The sequence below is a fragment of the Periplaneta americana genome, chromosome 1, assembly GCF_040183065.1.
Source record: "Periplaneta americana isolate PAMFEO1 chromosome 1, P.americana_PAMFEO1_priV1, whole genome shotgun sequence".
Classification (NCBI taxonomy): Eukaryota; Metazoa; Arthropoda; class Insecta; order Blattodea; family Blattidae; genus Periplaneta; species Periplaneta americana.
In genome coordinates, this window is record NC_091117.1 from 130,616,388 (window position 1) to 130,635,063 (window position 18,676).

The 18,676-nt window shown below is 32.4% G+C and overlaps 1 protein-coding gene across 2 annotated transcripts in view; it reads left to right on the forward strand.

Annotated features, from left to right (window-relative positions):
* The window catches only part of LOC138700977 (monocyte to macrophage differentiation factor 2), a 133,861-nt gene extending 115,465 nt beyond the window's left edge, over positions 1 to 18,396 (forward strand). For both annotated transcript variants that reach the window (XM_069827432.1, XM_069827441.1), the window contains exon 6: positions 548 to 18,396. In XM_069827432.1, the coding sequence (XP_069683533.1) occupies positions 548 to 748 (201 nt within the window). In that variant the 3' untranslated portion in view covers positions 749 to 18,396. The remainder of the gene's footprint in view (positions 1 to 547) is intronic.
* Positions 18,397 to 18,676: the final 280 nt, after the last annotated feature.

Here is an 18,676-nt window from a genome sequence, read left to right on the forward strand (position 1 = left end):
ACTTCCAAGTAGCGTGAAGATACATATGACACTCCCACTACGGATATAGTCATCACTGGTTCTTTCAAAAGTTTTCAGACAGTATTTATAGCTTCTAGCTCTGCTTATTCACCACCGATGTGCGATTTTTGGAGAAGCCTTATTTCTTTGGATATTTGATATCATTATTTTAATATATTGTACTAAAGTGCTTTACTTACGCCATACACGTGGTGTAAATCATGCTGCACCACTGTGAACAATTTCAAACATAGCATACCACAGAATACATTTTGCTTGCTGTGCAGTTTTTGCCATTTTAAGTTTGTAATATGCATATGTAGTAGGTATTACGTGACAGTATTACACAATAATGAGTGATACACCACTTCATGCTTTGTTTTCACAGTACCATACTTGTTTTTTCCTTACTCAGTGGATCATGAATCACCTGTACACTTTATTTTTATATTTTGCTGCTGTTTCTTTTTGAAGGCTCCAGTAAAGCTTCTTACATACTAGTCGCGTATTTTATAGTTTATTATTAACAGTTAATTTCTGCTTGCAGCATGATTTCTCCGGTCTGACTGAACTGAAGATTGGAGGACTACTTTACATCCTTGGTGTTGTTTTTTTTAAAGCAGATGGTAAGATACCATGTGCCCATGCCATTTGGCATCTGTTTGTTGTCATGGCAGCTGGCATACATTATTATGCCATACTCAACTATCTTTACCCAGCTGTGGTAACAGAAGGTAGTAGCCCCTAAGTAATTGTTGCCAATGTGTAAAAAGAGTCCCATAGCTTTAAAACAATAGTCTTTCACATGAATGGAATGAAGATGTTTTTGTTAGTGTTGTTGTTGACTATTGTTGGTTAAACCTAAGATCTAAACATGACTGCCTTCTGTTAGGCTTATTTTACTAGTGCAGTAATGTTAAAATGTTTATAACTTTTGCAATTAAATAAATATGGGTATGTGAATCACTCATGACATTAAAACAGTAAGTATTGAACATCAGTCTTACAAATGTAATTTTATTCGATACATTATCTACTTAATAAAATCTTGTGGAAAGGTACTGGTAGTTAAGTACGTATTACATCATGAAAAGTTTCAAGTATTGGGAACCTTTACTTTATCTCATTTTACTTCAACAGAATCGGCAGAAATCATGAGTGCAATAGTGTAGATATTGATATTAAGCTGATGTCCACTTCAATCCTTTGGTGAGCGATAAGGGTTCCCTGTGCATGATTTAGGATTATTAAGCATATAGAAGACTTCAGTACAAAGGATGTAAATTTTACTCTTCACTATCTTTCCTTAAGTCCAAGGATATACAATTATTTCACCAGAAAGTGTTCTCATCCAGCTTTTATGTAATAGAGTACTATATATTTACATATTATGTATGCTGTGGTTATGCCTGGGGAATTTGTAAGGCTGATGTGCATATCATATTTTAATCAAATGATGAAACGTTTTAGAATTTTAAAATGTTAATTCGATTGTAGAAATGAGCTCTCTTCATGACGAAATAAATGCCATATTTTAATTTTAAAATGACATTTTAGCCAATATGACTACATTTGCATTTCTTTTTTAAATATTGTAGTTAATAATGTGTATTAGACTATTAAATTTGGTACCAATAGACGTAAAGGTTATCCATTGCATGCAAATAAATTATAAAGTGACATAAGGTTAATTTATTATAGTGACATAATATTGTTTGAGCCGCACAATCCTTACCAGAGTTACAGTTTCATAAGTTTCACTTTTCCCTATTCTTTTATAATAATCTATGTAAAATATATCCAATTTCTTATTCAGAAACTATAATGATAAAATAGTAGTTTAATTAATATTGTTAGCCTTGGGTCACTAAACAAGAGTGTAACACTTAGTAGGAAGTCTTCCATATTTCTGCCATCATTTTTGTGTTTTGGAAATATCAGTTCTGAATATATACTCTTTACTTATATTCAAACACTTGCCCATTTCAAAATAGCTGTGAGTTGCAGAAGTTGTATTCCTTAAATTATGGGGCTTCCAACATGCATTCACCGAGTTTAACAATATTATATTAAGATTTATGTGCTTTGTTTCACAGAGTTCTGAATATCCTGAATATAATATGAAACAATTACGTTGAATTTCATGTACATACTTATTTAAAAATAATTATATGTAGAATGTGTAACAGATACTATTATGTGTGTCTCTCTGCCTCTTTTTTTCTTTTGGTAAGTAATACTGTGTGAAAAGCTACTACTTTTTAAACATAAACAAACAAGTTGTACTCGGGTGCGGATTAAATCTTGTTTGGGCTGATTACCTGGTTGGGTTTTTTTCCTAGGTTTTCCCAAACCGTAAGGCAAATGCCAGGTAATCTATGACGAATCCTCGGCCTCATCTCGCCAAATACCATCTTCCACCAATCCCATCGACGCTAAATAACCTAGTAGTTGATACAGTGTCGTTAAATAACCAACAAAAAAAATGCACAAAGATATACTTTTACAATAGTAAAATATTAATAACTGGGTTTTTGTTCACAGTTTTTCGCTTGATGTTCGATTAATAATCACAATTAGGGATAACAGCTAGCAAGTGGTTTCCGGAAATAAAATAATTGCCAAAGTCTGGAGAGTCACAAGAGCAGTCTAACTTAACATCTACAATTATCATTATAAGTACTGTTGCGAATGTCTGCCACATTGTCAAATGCATGCCTTACACCTCTTAAATAAGTTTTAAGACACATGCTGCAGCTCATCATGTGTAATTAATTCGATTGTTTGTTAGATTCTGTGATATAGAAAGTTTATTTATTAGATTTTGTCTTTTAGATCTCTCCACAAGTAAAAATTTCACAGATTAAGGTCGGAAAATCTCGATGGCCACAATTTATAGCTTTATTTGGTCATGACTCATAAAACACAGAGATTCCAACACATGCATAAAATAACTGCGTAGTATGAACATTTGCATTGTCTTGTTGAAAATACCCACGTCTTTTTTTTTTTTTTTTTCCATATGTTAATAATTTATGAAAGTATGACCTAATTAAATTCCTAATGTTTACCCTTATTGTGTCGTAAACATTTTGGTCTTCCTTAATATTTCTTTTTTCCAGTTAGAACATGCATTCTTCAGTCCATCACGTTAAAAAAACTTTCCCTTAATGCATGTTTTCTTTTTCACTAATACATACAAATATTCATATATTAATAAATATCTAACACCAATCTATTAAACCACCAGCATAAACGTACTTGCAGAAAATCTGTATTTCCATTGCATATGATAGAGGAGTATTGGATTTTTTTTTTTTTTTGAACTAAACAATAACATTTCCAAAAGTAGTGACATGGTCAGGGCTTAGTATCAATGCTTAATTGCTTGTTAATAAAAATTTATAAATCAAAAACTATTTCAAAAATTGTTATCCTCCTAGTTAATACTGGTATAATTTAAAGTATTGAAAACCATCCTCAAAAAGTGTTCCCTGCGCCCCTCTGCTTCACGTGACATTTGTTGCCAATGTGATTTTCGAAATACGGAAGTTTCTTTGTCTCACTAGTGTTTGAATTACGTACTACTTCACGGCAGTGTCTATTAGAAGTCACTTTATAATTAATATGCATGTAGGTCTATGTATTTATGAACGAGAAATGTGATTATTGGGTGCTTATTTATTTTTTTAAATGTAAACAGAGATATATTAAAGTATATATTTGTAACTATAATGTCATGGAATACTAATAGTGGTGGATGTTTTATGTACCCTAATTCATAGAGGATTGTGCTAATTTTATTTCTATTGGTATCAGACTTCATGTACAATTAAATTCAATTAGTATTACCATGATTGATTTTTTTTGTGTTAGACTGCAAAGTATGAAGTGAAGAACATTTGGACTGAATAATTTCAAAGTATGATAATCAACAAGTAAATGAAAAACTTGGACTTTCTCTGACTTGGTTGTAACTCCATCTTATCGACAACATATAAAAGATGACAGTATTATGGATTCCATTACTTTAATTTTTAGGATGATTTTCTAGAAACAACCATGTGTATGTGTGTATCTTTTTGTTAGATATGTGTCTTTATCCGTCTGCAGGTCATATCTCCTTAAATTGTGATAAACTTGTTTTGTATCTTTCAAGAAAACTTATTATTGGAAGAAAAGTTTCTTGAATTCAAGAATGGAATTTAGAAGATACTGACAATGCTAATTTCTGTAACTATGAGAAATCGGATTAGAAACCTTTATCTTTATTCCTGTGATCCAAATTTACGAAATGGTTGTGGACATAGTACCATACAAGATAAATAATGTAAGTTATAGAGACGATTTTTATGCAGTTTCATAGTTAGGTTTCTGAAATCTATAGCCATTCTATTTAAAAATATGTTTAATCTGTGATTATTACAGTTCCTACCATTATTTTGCGTGGTTTTAAAGTTTATTAATTGCAAATCATGGGTTTAATCTCATTATATTTTGTTTTCAAATTAACACTAATGTATAACACTGAATATACTACCATAATGCTAGAAATGCAATAACATCAGTAGATAGAATTTTTGATTATAAGAGTCAAGTTCCAACTAAAGACGTCACAGTGTTCCAGTGGTTAGTACACTGGATTAATAATGAGTCATAATTCTGTGGACATGGGTTCAATTCCTGGTTTATTCATGATTTATAACTTGTATTGGACAAACTCATGGTCCAGATAATACAGGGGTTTTCTCTCGGATTTCCAGTTTCCCTGTAGCATCCCAACATATTTCCATTATCACCTCACTTCACCTCATCGCAGGTGTAGTGTAAATGGCTCACCCTAGGCAACAGATCGGTTGGTAAATTGGTCCATACTACTGGCTTTATATGGGTGAATGACGAAATCAAGTACCAGCCATTAGAAAAAGAAAATTTCAACTAATTGTTTTTATTAAAGCTGCAATGATTGCATTTGTAACTTTCTGTTTAGAATTATGACATAATTTTAAGATTTATTAGAGACTGTGGCACACAAGTTTCGCTCACTAAACTACAAGTACACTTGCAATTTACATCAGTTTAAATAAATTTGAAATCTCTCTTGATAAAATGTTCATTGAATCTCCACAGTTCTAACAAGCGTTTAATACATAAAATAATAAGATTGCTATGTTCAATCATGGAATGAATATATGAATGAGTGAACTTAAATAAATTTAATTTGATATCACTTTCAAAGTCTTGCATCGTTTTTCACAACATTATTACGTAGGTTACAAATCTCCTGTTCTTGCCATTCACAACAGGAATCTAGTAATTTTGTCTTTAGATGAAGTTGTTACTATATCACTTTTCTTCATTGGGTAATATTAATGAATATTGATGCTGCAGTCAGCTTTTGAAACTTCTTCTTCAGCTCCAATTGTTCTTCCACAACTGCAAAATGCATTAAGTTATACACTTTGACTTAACGGTACTTGAATGTATTATAATCCTAATAGCTAGGCTACTCTCGTTCTTCCTTTGTAGGATATGATTAAATGATATTAACATAGTTTACTTTAGAAATCACGGCTCATATTTACAGGAATCAGATTCCGTTTTTTTGATGTTTATTAGATATATTTGTGATAAATCTTATATGTTGTATAATGTTACTCTTGTAAAATGTTAATGCATGGTCCAATTGCAAACAGTTTAAATACAGTGTTTTGAATTGCATCAAGAATTATAATATAAAAATGCATTTCATATTATTTCTACATTTTAAAATTGCTTTCATTCCTTTCTGACTGATGTTGAATAAATAGATTTGGTTCAACATTTGATGCAATTGAAAATTCTGTACTGAAGTTGATTCTTTCTATAGTACAAGGCCAATTATCTTTTAGATGTCTGTGATTATATGAGATACATTAATATACTTCTGGTATTAAAGTACTGTGTGATCAAAAAGTTGCATATTTTTTAGAACTTCCATAATGAATTTTAAGGCTGTAATTTACATACTATTATCTTCCCCATATAAATGTAAATAAATAATGATAGCTATTTATATTTTAGAAGCTATTTAATGTGCCCATAAATATATTTGTGATTTGGAAATAGGATGTAGAAATTAATTTCTGAAGCGAACGTTCCTTTATAAGGACTTATCATCGAATTATAAATAGAAGTATTTTATATACAAACACAATTACATAATAATTGTGAATTATGTATCTACTTTGTCTCTGTATTATGACAGATTGTTTTCTAGATAATTCTGTGTAATAATTATTATTGTGTTCCCTAAAAGTAATTGAAATCTCCAAGTGAACATATTTCTGTCATCACCACCATCGTAATTTATTTATTGCACTCTCATATGTATTTTTATAAGCTTAGTATAAATAGCTCTACATATGTCATTTTATATTTATGTACCCCTAATCCCTGTAGACTTTTTGAAAAGTCAATAAAAATATAACATTAGCGCAACACTTTCGTACAGTGAAGTTAATGTTTCAATTATTTATGTTCTTTATATTGTCATTATTTAATAATTTGATTCCAGTGTAAAAAAATAATAAGATAAGATTTTCAAATTTGAAAGTAATTGGACATCATGAACGTACATGGTATTACAGTAAAATCCCTCGTAACTGGTACCCAAATAGCTGGCAATATCAAAACAACGGCACTTCTGGCTGGGCCAAAACAAAATTTTGAATCTGCCACATTGCCACAATCTGAACCGTCAGTTTTGCCACATTAGGAAGTTCGCACGAACTTTCATTTTCAGTGAATATTCAAACCTAAAATTAGTGTATTATTTGTATTGTGTGATGTGTTTTAATAAAGAACATCCATACAGTTTTTATTTTTATTTAGTTATGTTCAGGCCGTCAGTGTTGCCACATTAGGAAGTTCACACGAACTTTAATTTTCAGTGAATATTCAAACATATTTTGTGTGTTGTGTGATGTGTTTTAATAAAGAAAATCCACACACTTTATTTAGTTATGTTCTGATCGTTAGTGTTACCACATTAGGAAAATCGCACGAACTTTAATTTCCAGTGAATATTCGAACCTGGAATTAATGTACGTATTATTTGTGTTGTATGATGTGTTTTAATAAGGATAATCCACACAGTTTTTATGTTTATTCAATTATGAGCAAGTGATAGAGAAATAATATTCACATGGCTATAGCTTCAACATTTGGCACCATGAAATACTTTTTTTTTTTTTGTATATACCGGTATTTATTCAATTATCTGGCAAAATATCGTATCCAGAATTAGCCTGGTCCCTTTGGTGCCGGATAAGAGGGATTCTACTGTAGTTTGACAAATTATGTGAGACAAAAAAACTTAAAATCTTTTCTGAAAAATATATAGCTATACCCGTAATTGACCAATCAACCAACGAGTGTTACATTTGATGACGAGGGTACCAGTTCCAACCGCAGATATTTTTTATCATCACTTACATGAACATTACAGATATAAATGTTATGGAAGTAATATGACACCTCTGCTTACTATATTTTGATGGGGATGATTTTGAATGATAGAAAACTGATAAAATAGTGATTGGAGAAATGAGAGTATACCCCCAACATCATTACTGTCTATCATATTCTTGGCCTCACTAAATTCGAACCCTAATTTTTAGCATGATAGCCAATGCTGTAGTCATTAGGCTAATGATGCACACTATTTAATGTCATATTTAGTAATATGCATGAGTTTAGTAGTTTTTATTTGGTATAGAAGTGTATACAGGATTTGGAGGAATTTTATATGTACAGTAATTCTGAAAATAAAAATATGACTTTTTAAAACAGATTTGGAGGATAATTAAGAGGCAAATTAAATTTATTTCCGTTAAATCAAGAGAAAATTACAATCTAATTAAATCTCTTACCATAGGAAACTGTTCAATATCAGTGTAACATGATAAATCGATAAGGGAATAGAAGACTCAGCTAACCGAAATATACCTGTCTAGTTCATTAACTACGTAATGACATCACTTAACTTCATAGTTTTTTTTCATTATTTTCTTTCAGTATGAATTTTTGCATATAAAACAATCCCTTGCAGTTTCTGGATTGTTACGTGAAATTATTTTCCTTCCTCACATTTCATATTTATTTTAAGGAGGTAAGAAAGGAAGTTATTTAACAGTTTTTGTTAAGTTTCAGGCCTGTTTAGATCTTATAAGATGATAATGGTATTGGAACAATAATACAGTGAGTGTGACAGATGAAACTGAAGTATTGTTAAAACACCCGACTCTTAGCCACATTTTTCAACACAAATTAAGCCGAACCTTACTAGGTATGAACCTTTGTCCCTTTAATGAGTTTTTTTATGAGTTACATAATTGCACTATAGTCATGACGTTACTTCGTATATTTACATGAATTGTAACTTTTGTGAACATTTCTTAAAAAAAAAGTATGTACTATATTTTCAAAATGTATCAAATAGATAAATAGATAGGTTTAATAAAATGAGTCGTGTGTATGTGTGTTTTTTTTTTCTCAGTGTCATGATGAAAAATACAAGTGCAGGAACACCGTTCTGGCATGTTCCTCCAGAGAAAAAGTACTGTATGTGTATGTGTGTGAAGGGTTATTAGCAATAAGGTGAATGTCTATTTTTATAACTTTTAAGATAAGGTTTTAAAGATTAAATGTTAAACCTTTGTATGTTTTTATCATTATTAGTTTTAAGTTTGTATTTTTTTCTGCTTATACCTTTAACAGATATACATATCTGAAAGAATATTTTATAGCCTTGATAGATATACCTTATTAATTAAATAAAAATATAACCCAGACTCACATATTTTGTTCTGTTAAAAGTTGAACTGTCCATTTATATATTATCCTACTGGAGAATGAATATTGTTTAGTTTTTAATTACACTGATAGACAAATTTAAACTTTCTTTTGCTCCTTTGAACGAAAATAGGTGATTATTTATAATTCGACACCGCTGAATCCAAATCTGGAATTGGAAATGCTGTATCACCTCTCGTTTTTCTTCCTTGAGATTCCAACAATAGTCTGCTAACATGTTCTATACCGATTTTCCTGCAAATCTTCTCCCCTGGTGAAATCTCTCACTTCATCACTAACAGCGCCCATGTTAGCGGGGCAAAGTCTAAATGCGGGTGTAAAAAGTGAATTTTCAAAGACATATTTCACCCCATACGTTGATAAGACTTCAACAAGTTCCTAATAAGGTCCCTGTAGTTGTCAGTTTTCACATTTCCAAGAAAATTAGAGCATACTTGTCTGAAAGCTAACCATGCAATTTCTCTTTTTTTGTTAGCAATTCCACAAAGTTGTCATCATGAATGATCTCACAGATTTGTGGCCCAATAAATATACCTTCTGAGTTTAGGAAATTTTTTCAAGTACCCAAAACCCTGACTATGTTTATCCAAAGCTTTAACAAAAGTTTTCATCAATCCTTATTTTATATGCAACGGTGGTAACAGAATCTTGTCTTTCTCAACTGAAGGGTGATTCTTAACACTCTTCTCTCCAGGAATTAAGTTTTTTCGCATGGGCAAATCCTCAATGTTGTAATGTTTAATCTTTGCTCGGCTGTCCCATTCGCAAAGAAAGCAACAATATTTTGTAAGCCCAGACTGCATGTCTAAAAGTATCCAATCATTTTGAGGTCTCTGCATATCTGCCAACCAAATTTTGCATAATTTATTAGTTTTAATATTGCATTCATATTTTCATGTGTTTCCTTCATGCCGAAAGAATAGGCAAGGAGGTACTGATGGGTAGATATTCCCATTATGCAACAATACTGTTTTAAACTAATCTTAGATGAATTTAAAAATAGTCTTCACTCATTAGGTTGTTTGTTACTGTTTCCAAGTTCTTGCAGAAGGCCTTGTACATCATTGCAGTAAGTTAACTCATTACTAACAAAAAAAAAAAAAGTCGGTGATTGCTGGCATTTCCGATATGACACCTTAACACCATCTTGTAATAAATTCCACCCTTGAAGACGAGAACCTAATAATTCCACTTGAACTTTAGAAAGATGGAGGTCTCGAATTAGATTGTTTAGTTCACATTGGGAAATACAGTGAGGTATTTGGTTCTGGCTCTGGAAAGCTTGGATCAGTGTTTGAATATGAGGGTTCAAGTTCCTCTTCTGGAGAAGAACTGCTTAGTTCTGATTCATTCACTGTCCATTCTTTAGGAGGCTTAAGAATTGGTATTAAATCATGACTCATAGGTTTTTTTGCTGAAGAAACATTGGGATAAACTATAGAATGTTTTGATTTTGAACTATATCCCACTATATTCGTTAAACAGAAATAAGTCTGTAATATGATCTTTCTGTTTAGTCCATATTACAGGGTTTCTGAAGGGCATTGATTTATGAGTGCCATGAAGCCAACCACGTAAAGTTCGTGAACAATTACAACAAATTTTATCCTGTGCCCAGCTCTTTCCCTCGTCTACTTTACTTCCGAAATACAACTCATGCTTTTTTCACTATAGGAGTGATAGTATTTCTCTATGACTTCGGAGTAAATTCACTGCAAACATAACAAAACAAGTTTGGGTTATTCACATATTTGCGTGACATGGCAAACTCAATAATTGAGTTACAATATTATAATTAAAAAAACGATTATGATGAATGCTGTTATCGTTTTGTTAAAATACACCTTACACTTCACTTCACAATACACACTTAGATTCACAATTTTGCGAACATACACAAACATAAAATATGGCTACTCGCAAAGTAATCAGAAAGAAAGTTACCACATTACTAAGAAAGCAATTCACAAAAGAACAATTTTAAAAGAGAAACAGGACATTAATCTAATGCCAGATGTTCCCTTCATCAAATATTAAGTGCCATTCATAAACATACAAAATCGGCAAAAGCTTCTTATCCATTTTTTTGGAACCAAACGTTAAGTCAGATGCTGAGACTGGAAACCATAAAACTATAAAATGAGGATGTTTTTCAAAAGATTTAGGTGATACAGCAAAACGGATGTCATATTCGATATCAGCACCTCTCAATACATAAAGATCACTTAGTTTTATTTAAAGGAGTATTTCATTGTTTATCAGTGTTATATGAACTTAGTACCGTATGTAATGAAACTAATGTTATTAATTAATATCATATTTTTCCATACTGATCACTCCTTGTTTTTCAATTTCTCGTATAATCTTTTTACTTTACCTCCATAGAATCTTTTGAGTCGTTGAAGATCCTTGTACTTCTCCTTTGAAATTGGTAATGGACCTAAAAAGAGAAGAAAACAATAAAATATTATGAGCATGAAATGTTTGCAATCCCTACTCAGATGTAGTTCTCAATAAGTAACTTTCATTTACCTTTGTATGTTTTTTTTTCTGATAAGAAGTCTCTGCAGTGTGAAGAAGCAACTTGTGGTAACGACTCAGAGGTGTTCACTACACTTTGCTCTCTTGCTCCATTATAGGTGGTCCTGTACTTCGGAACTCTAGGATGTAATCGATCTGCAACAATCTCCTTCACTGGTCATGTTGCGAATGGACACTTGTGAAGATATCTCTCCAGAAGTGTTGACCAGTTTCAAACAAGGCTTTGGTCCCCCCTTTGTCACTGTGAAAGGGCAAAGCTTTTGTCTTGCTGATTGTAGTTCCTGGATTCAGTTGTCTGGCAGTTCAGATTTTTATGTTGATTCACAAGCCCAACATTTTTATCGCACTCAAGTACGAAAAATATGTAGTGGAAAAGTTATTTCGATTGAGTGCAATATATGAGGATGATGCACATTGAAATGCATTAGTCTATTATTGTTTTGGCTACAAGCAGAATCGCAAAATATCTCAAGATATCAAACATTTTGATTCATATGGCACATGATGAAGTGATGCAAGAATGCACATACTTCATTTGCACCTTTATTAGCATTGGTTTCAAAATAAGCATAAAAATGACTTAATTAATAGAACATGTACATTAATTTTTTATAGTCCATAGCTATTGCCTCCCATTGCGGACATTTGTCACTGTTTAATCGAGCTGTTCTTTTCCTTTTATAGAAAACATCAGCCTCCAATTTATGGTCTGTTAGCTGTGGTCAGATCCTGTATTTTCTTCTCAACTAATTTATGTTCATTATCAGACACTGGACTATTAACTATTTTTTTTATTCAAAGATTAAACTTGTGGTACAAACTCATCACATATATTACAAGTGTCTGTTCTGGAATAACCTAACTTTATATTAAATTTTTCATTAAATATTGCAACAAACTTCTGATAAGAAACTTTCATATTTGGATACCACTCTCTGAAGTGATTATGACATTTAAATCCGTTGGAAGGTAGCCTATATATATTTGTAATCGTGTAAACTATAATGACTCTGTCTCCCTTCATATGATGAAATATTATCACACCCAGTTTTCAACATTTCCTCACTTAGACGATGTTTTCGTGACTATCTTGGTGGTCTTTCGATAAGACTTCTTCTTTCAAGTACGGTACCTCTGAATTAGTTCCCATCTTTCTTGGTAATGCCATGCACTGACAAAAGCTTTGCTGCATACAGAGATTTCAGTCACTGCATCCTCCTTAACCCTTACCTTGTAACCAAAAGAATTGTGAAATGTACTATCTTACTCAGATTTCCCAGATCTTCTGCGTTTTGTCGAGTTACTGCATTAAGTTCACTGAGATAAGAGTTTTGCTCGTTGTGAGTTAACTTGTTGAAAGTTTTAATAATATGGTCCCTGTCAACAATAAAACTTGGAAGCACTCTTATCTTATACATTCACAGTCCTCACCAGTCTCATTGCTCCAAGCTAGGAGTTTTTTCTTAACATCAGTTAATCTGTCTAGTCTGGGTCGTTTCTTGCTCTGTATAGATTTTGGTTGGCTTTTATCACTATTGGAAGACAATTTTCACAAAGTTTTATGTTAAATTTTAATAGTACTGTAATACTGCACATCTAACCAAAGTCATTTAAACAAAGCAGAACAATATGTAGCACATTGTTAATGCATCTGAAACGAATTAGCTTTGTTATAATTACAAGATTGCCACATTTATAACATATCGAATCTCCCAGGACATTGCCCCATCTTCCGCATAATCCCATGGACAATCCCCATTCTTAAAAAAAAAAAAAAAAAAAAAAAAACACACACAACAAAACAACAAGATGTGATTTATATTCTTGAACTATGCATGTTATTACTTGAAAATTTTAGTAAGACAAAATACATCGATTAAAGAAACAGATGGTGATAGTATCTCATTTTTTGACAAAAGTGGATATTCACCCTTATTGCTAAATAATATACACTGCGATCCATATAAACCCCAGTTTAATGAGTTATAATTTATCTTTGGGAGCTAGTATAAACTTGAAATTAAATACTATCTCCTCTGTGGTTCTGGGAGAATTTATATCGATATCCCTGGTACGATTGTCGTCCATTGTTAATATTGATATTGGCTATTATTACAGAACGGATGTAGTGATTAGTTCGTCGTAATATTGCAAACATGCAGTACCCACTTCATCAGCGTGTTTTTGTGCTGGAAACATACTGGATGATAAATTCCCTTCCCTGGTTAAAATACAACAGGCATCTGGCACAGAATTCGCTGTGCGCAATTTTCCAACTAAGCCAACAATTTTTTCAATAGTGAGAAAACTGGAGACAACTGGCTCGTTCTTAGCAAGAGTGGAAATTATAGACCCACAATGCTTTAAGCTTGTGTGGAAGATGTTCGAGAATGTTTACTGAACTCGCCAAAGAAACTGTTGCACAGATTAAACCAGAAGACAGGCTACTCATATGGCATATGTCAGAGATCAATAAAGAAATCGTGTTTACGAGCTTACAGTGTTGCATGTAGTGCAGGAATTGAAAGAACCAGACATGCAGACGCAAGTGAGTTATTGCCAAAATGCTGTCGAAATGAGTACTGCATGTTGGCTATATTACGACGAACTGATCACTACATACGTTCTGTAATAGGATCCTCCTCACCACATCCCATGAAGTCCCTTTCCCGTCAAGAACAGGTGAAACTTACCCGACTCAGAATTGGTCACTCCTACCTCACCCACTCATACCTCCTTTTGAAACAACCACAACCAACTTGCATTACATGTCAGACAGTTCTCACCATCAACCACCTCTTCAACGAATGCAGCAAATACAACAGAGAAGACAAAAATATGGAATACCGGTTGATGCATCATCTAATTTAACAATTCAAAACTCTGTCTGAAGATATTATGCAAATCTGGCTTTCAGGTAGTAGCTCCCCGTAAAGCAGGTTTGAATAATTGCAAGGAAAAATTGTTTCGGGGCCGGGTGTGAAGATACTTGCATTCCTCAAAGATACTGGCCACTGGATTTTAATATAATTTCATTATTGTTTTGTAACTGTTTAAGTAACTAATATACTAACAAATGTAATTTAATGTTAACTAGTCCCAATATAACACAGATGTCAAAGCGACTATGGATAAATAGAAAAAAAAATAATAGCCAATATCAGTATCAACAATCGTGTCAGGAGTACCAATATAAATTCTCCCAGAACCATAAATGTCATAATATTCAATTTCAAGTTTATATCAACTTCCAAAGAGATATTATAACAGAATTATAAAAAGATTTATTATGGATCACCTTGTGTGTGCTTGCATGCTTGAGAGAGAGAAAGAGAGAGAGACTGACTCGTTTTCTATGTATATTAAAGCTAATATGAGACATAATGAGACAAATTTTAGCGAAGCAAGATCTTATCTGTCTGTAATGGAGAAGTTTATGTACGGTATTTAATTTTTGGTTTAAACAAACTAGCATTATTGTTTTTATAATCACAGATATTAATTTTATCACTGTTATCACAATCATAGCATAGTCGTTTTCGTTATCATCCACTGAAATTGATAGTTTATCAATTGTTTGTACAGAGTGCGAAAAAAATACGTGCATAAAATTTGACAGTAGGAAGGAAGTACAAAACTAAGAATTTTAAGAAAAGGAACAAACAGTCTCAGACACTTCACTGCAGTGCTGTGGAATCCAAAGCCGCAATTTTGTAATGTGTTTGTGAGTTGTCAAGTGGAAAGAAAACTTACTCACATTAGGAAATAATAACATGTTGGGGCTAGTCAGGAAACAAACTCTCCTATTGCACTTATTGTAATACAGAAATATAATATGTTTTCAATTGGTCCAATCATTACAGTATAATAGTTACCTTAAATCACTTCTATCAAATTCCGTGAGTTTAATGCAGAACATGCCTGAACAAATGTTCAAAGAGCCCCATTAAAATTTTGGAAAGCAAGAAGGATTGATGCACTCTCTGAAAGAGTCTAGGAGTGATATGGATTACTTCTGCTGCAGCCATGATATTCTGTATTAAAATTTTTTCAGCTTCGATAGGCGTGCTATAAACTATGTCCTTTACTGTACCCCAAATGAAAAAATCGCACAGTGTCAAGTCAGAGGAACGTGAAGGCCATGCTATTGGACCATCACATGCAATCAACCTCTCACCAAATGTTACAGTTAGGTGATTCTTTACCGGACGAGTGCCAGTGAGTTATGTTTACATTTGACAAGTTATAAACGTATTTCACAATAACTGCAGCTTAGCTTCAATGTTGACGTATATCGATACATGCAGCTCCATACTGAAGTGCCCAAGGCCACTTGTTACTATTCTTAAAATACTTAGTTTTGTATCCCCTTCCTACTCTAAAATCTTTTGTACATCTTTTTTCCGCATCCTGTATAGAGTTTCTGAATGAGTTGCAGGATTGTGGTGCGTTGTTTTTGAGCTTTTGCACCATGTCATAGATACAAATAATTGAAGTTTCAGAGCTTCTTGTTGGCTTCATCAGGAAGGCAAGGGATGTGGAAACCTGCGCTGTTGGTAACGGACACAAATAATAAACAAGGGAAGGAGAAACCTATGTTCTTCATGATGGACCCAGCAGATAGGGAAGGAAAGGGAAAATTGAACTCTTGGTGATGGACCTAACAGATAAGCGAGGAAAGGAGTAGTCTGTGTTCTGGGAAAAAGATAGAACCCAACAGATAGACAAGAAAAGGGCGCTCTTGGTAACGAACACAACAAGGTTAGGAGAAACTTATGTTCTTGATGACGGACCCAGCAGATGGGCGAGGAAAAGAGAAATTTATGCTTTTGGTAATGAAATTTACAGATAGATAAGAAAGGGGAAATCTTTGTTCAGGGCTACAGATAATACACAATGGGTAATAAAAAGGAAAACCTACGGACATGACAAATAAAAAGGGAAATGGGGAAATTTATGCTCTTAGTAATGGACTTAACAACTAGGCGAGGAAAGGAAAATTCTATGTTATGGGCAACAGATGGGCAAGAAAAAGGAAAAGCTCTCCTTTTGATAATGAACCAAACAAATACCTTTCTTGCTTTCCTGCCGAGGAGGTCAACACATAGCTCCAAAACGTTGGATGTTTTTACACCTGTGATAGTGTGGTAACAGAAATCTAACAATCTCGCATCATATTCACCTGTGGTTAATTAAAGGATATGTATAATGTATCACATGTAATTTTATATTATATTACGTAAGCGTAACCATTTCATATTTGTGCCTGCTTCTTAGTTGCTCTCTGCCTCTCATTGTTGATTCATGCTGGGGAGATTTTATTCAGATAATACAACGTAAATTAACCTTGTGTTGGAAAGTATGTACAAAAAATTTTCACATTTTCTTGTTGTAATTCTTGATATTGCAAAACAGTTCATAATGAAACCTCATAAATTAATTTGACTTCAAATTGCACTCTTTAAGTGTTAGATTTAATGATTGACATCGTTTTGTGCCAGTCTTTTTTACCTTCATGCAACTTTTTGGTCATAAAGTACTACTTCCTTCATGTGTCAAAGTGTTGTACGTGATGTTCTGTGTGTGACTAGTGACTCGTAGTGAATAACCATGTGTTAAATATCTCAGAAAACATTGTAATCATTATTTTTATCTATCGCAGAAAACAGTGTAATCATTATTTTTATCCATTTGTAAGGAATACATTACAACACATCATTGTACTTGTGAGGGCTCACGGCTAGTTATCTCAAGACTGAAGTTTATATGAAACTGAGGCCAAAAAAAAAACATCTGAATGAAAGGAAGATAAATTTTGAAATGTGATTTATCTTTCATTGAGATTATTACAGAGAAGTGGGTGTGCAGTAATTGATATGTATTTTTTTTTCAAATCTCGATAGACGATAAATGTACAAAAAGCCATTTATAAAAAATTAAATTTACTTATCCGAGAATTTTCTAGAGATATCTACTTGTTACATAACGAAATAATTACATATTTCTTCTAATCTTGCACAATTTGAGGAAATTTTCAAAATTGTGTAATGTTTTCATGTTAAATACTTGTGCATATAATTAAAAAAATAAAAGTAGGAAAACAGATTTTATATACATTTTTTGCAATCTCTTAAATAATGTATCTTCTGAAGATACAAAGAAGGAATAATGTACATGTTCCTTACAGATAACGGAATGTTACCTTATTTCTTAGTTGTAAAAATGTCGCATTTTTCATGTAATGTAATTATGAATAACAAAATCTTGAAATATTTCTATTAACTAGAAAATAATCCCTGTCTCTTGTGTATGTATTTTTCTGTGAGATAATTGTAGAAACTCCTTTCATATTTGAAAATTCTTGTTTACTTATTCCACTACCATTATACTCCACTGCAAATAACTGAAATTCGAATCTGAAATAAGTGCGGTACATGATTCATATGACTTTCTGATATTTTAGTTTTCATTTAATTTAAAAACTTGAAACCTAAGACTGTAGTTGATTGCATTCCTTCTTGATTCAGTTTCTAAATACAGAAGAAATTCTTTTTCTTATTGCTATCTTGAATGCATCATTATACGCGGATTTGCTGAAGACTAATTTTGCATAGAAAATTTCACTTACTGATAATTTTGGCAGCTATTAGTTCTATTGCATTGCCTGACAACCTTCATGCTTCTTGAAAAAATAATACTTTTTCACGTTTCATATAACTTATTTTATCCTGCTTTTAGATGGTTTCACAGTTCATTTATTGATGGGGAAAAACACATGAATTTGAGTTAGATCTTCTTCTCAAATCAACGTTTATTTCCGTATTGCTTTGAGAAATCTGTTGTTGAAATGTGTCAGTGTTAAATGACAAGAATGTTTCAACTCAGTTTCACTGCTATCGAGTTTTGAAAGAAAAACAATCTCAGTTATTTTTGCTATTGTTGGCTATATTTTGACGTTAATAAAATCTTAATGTGAAAATATATTTCCTTGCAATTTGAGCTCTAACATTTACTTCACTTAGAATGTAAGATTTCCCCGATAATCCTTTAGAACATCTAGATGGTTTGGCTTATTCTGCCCTAGCAATACCATACCACACACATTTATTGTTGGTGCTAGTGCTCCAACTGGTATTGAAAGAAAGAAATATCTATCACGAGGATTGTTAATAATGAATATTTTAATTGGAAGTGTTTTAAATTAGATGTGAACTGTAGGTGTAAAAACGAAAGACAAACGAAACTTTATGCTATAAACATGAGGATGTGTATGAGGTTA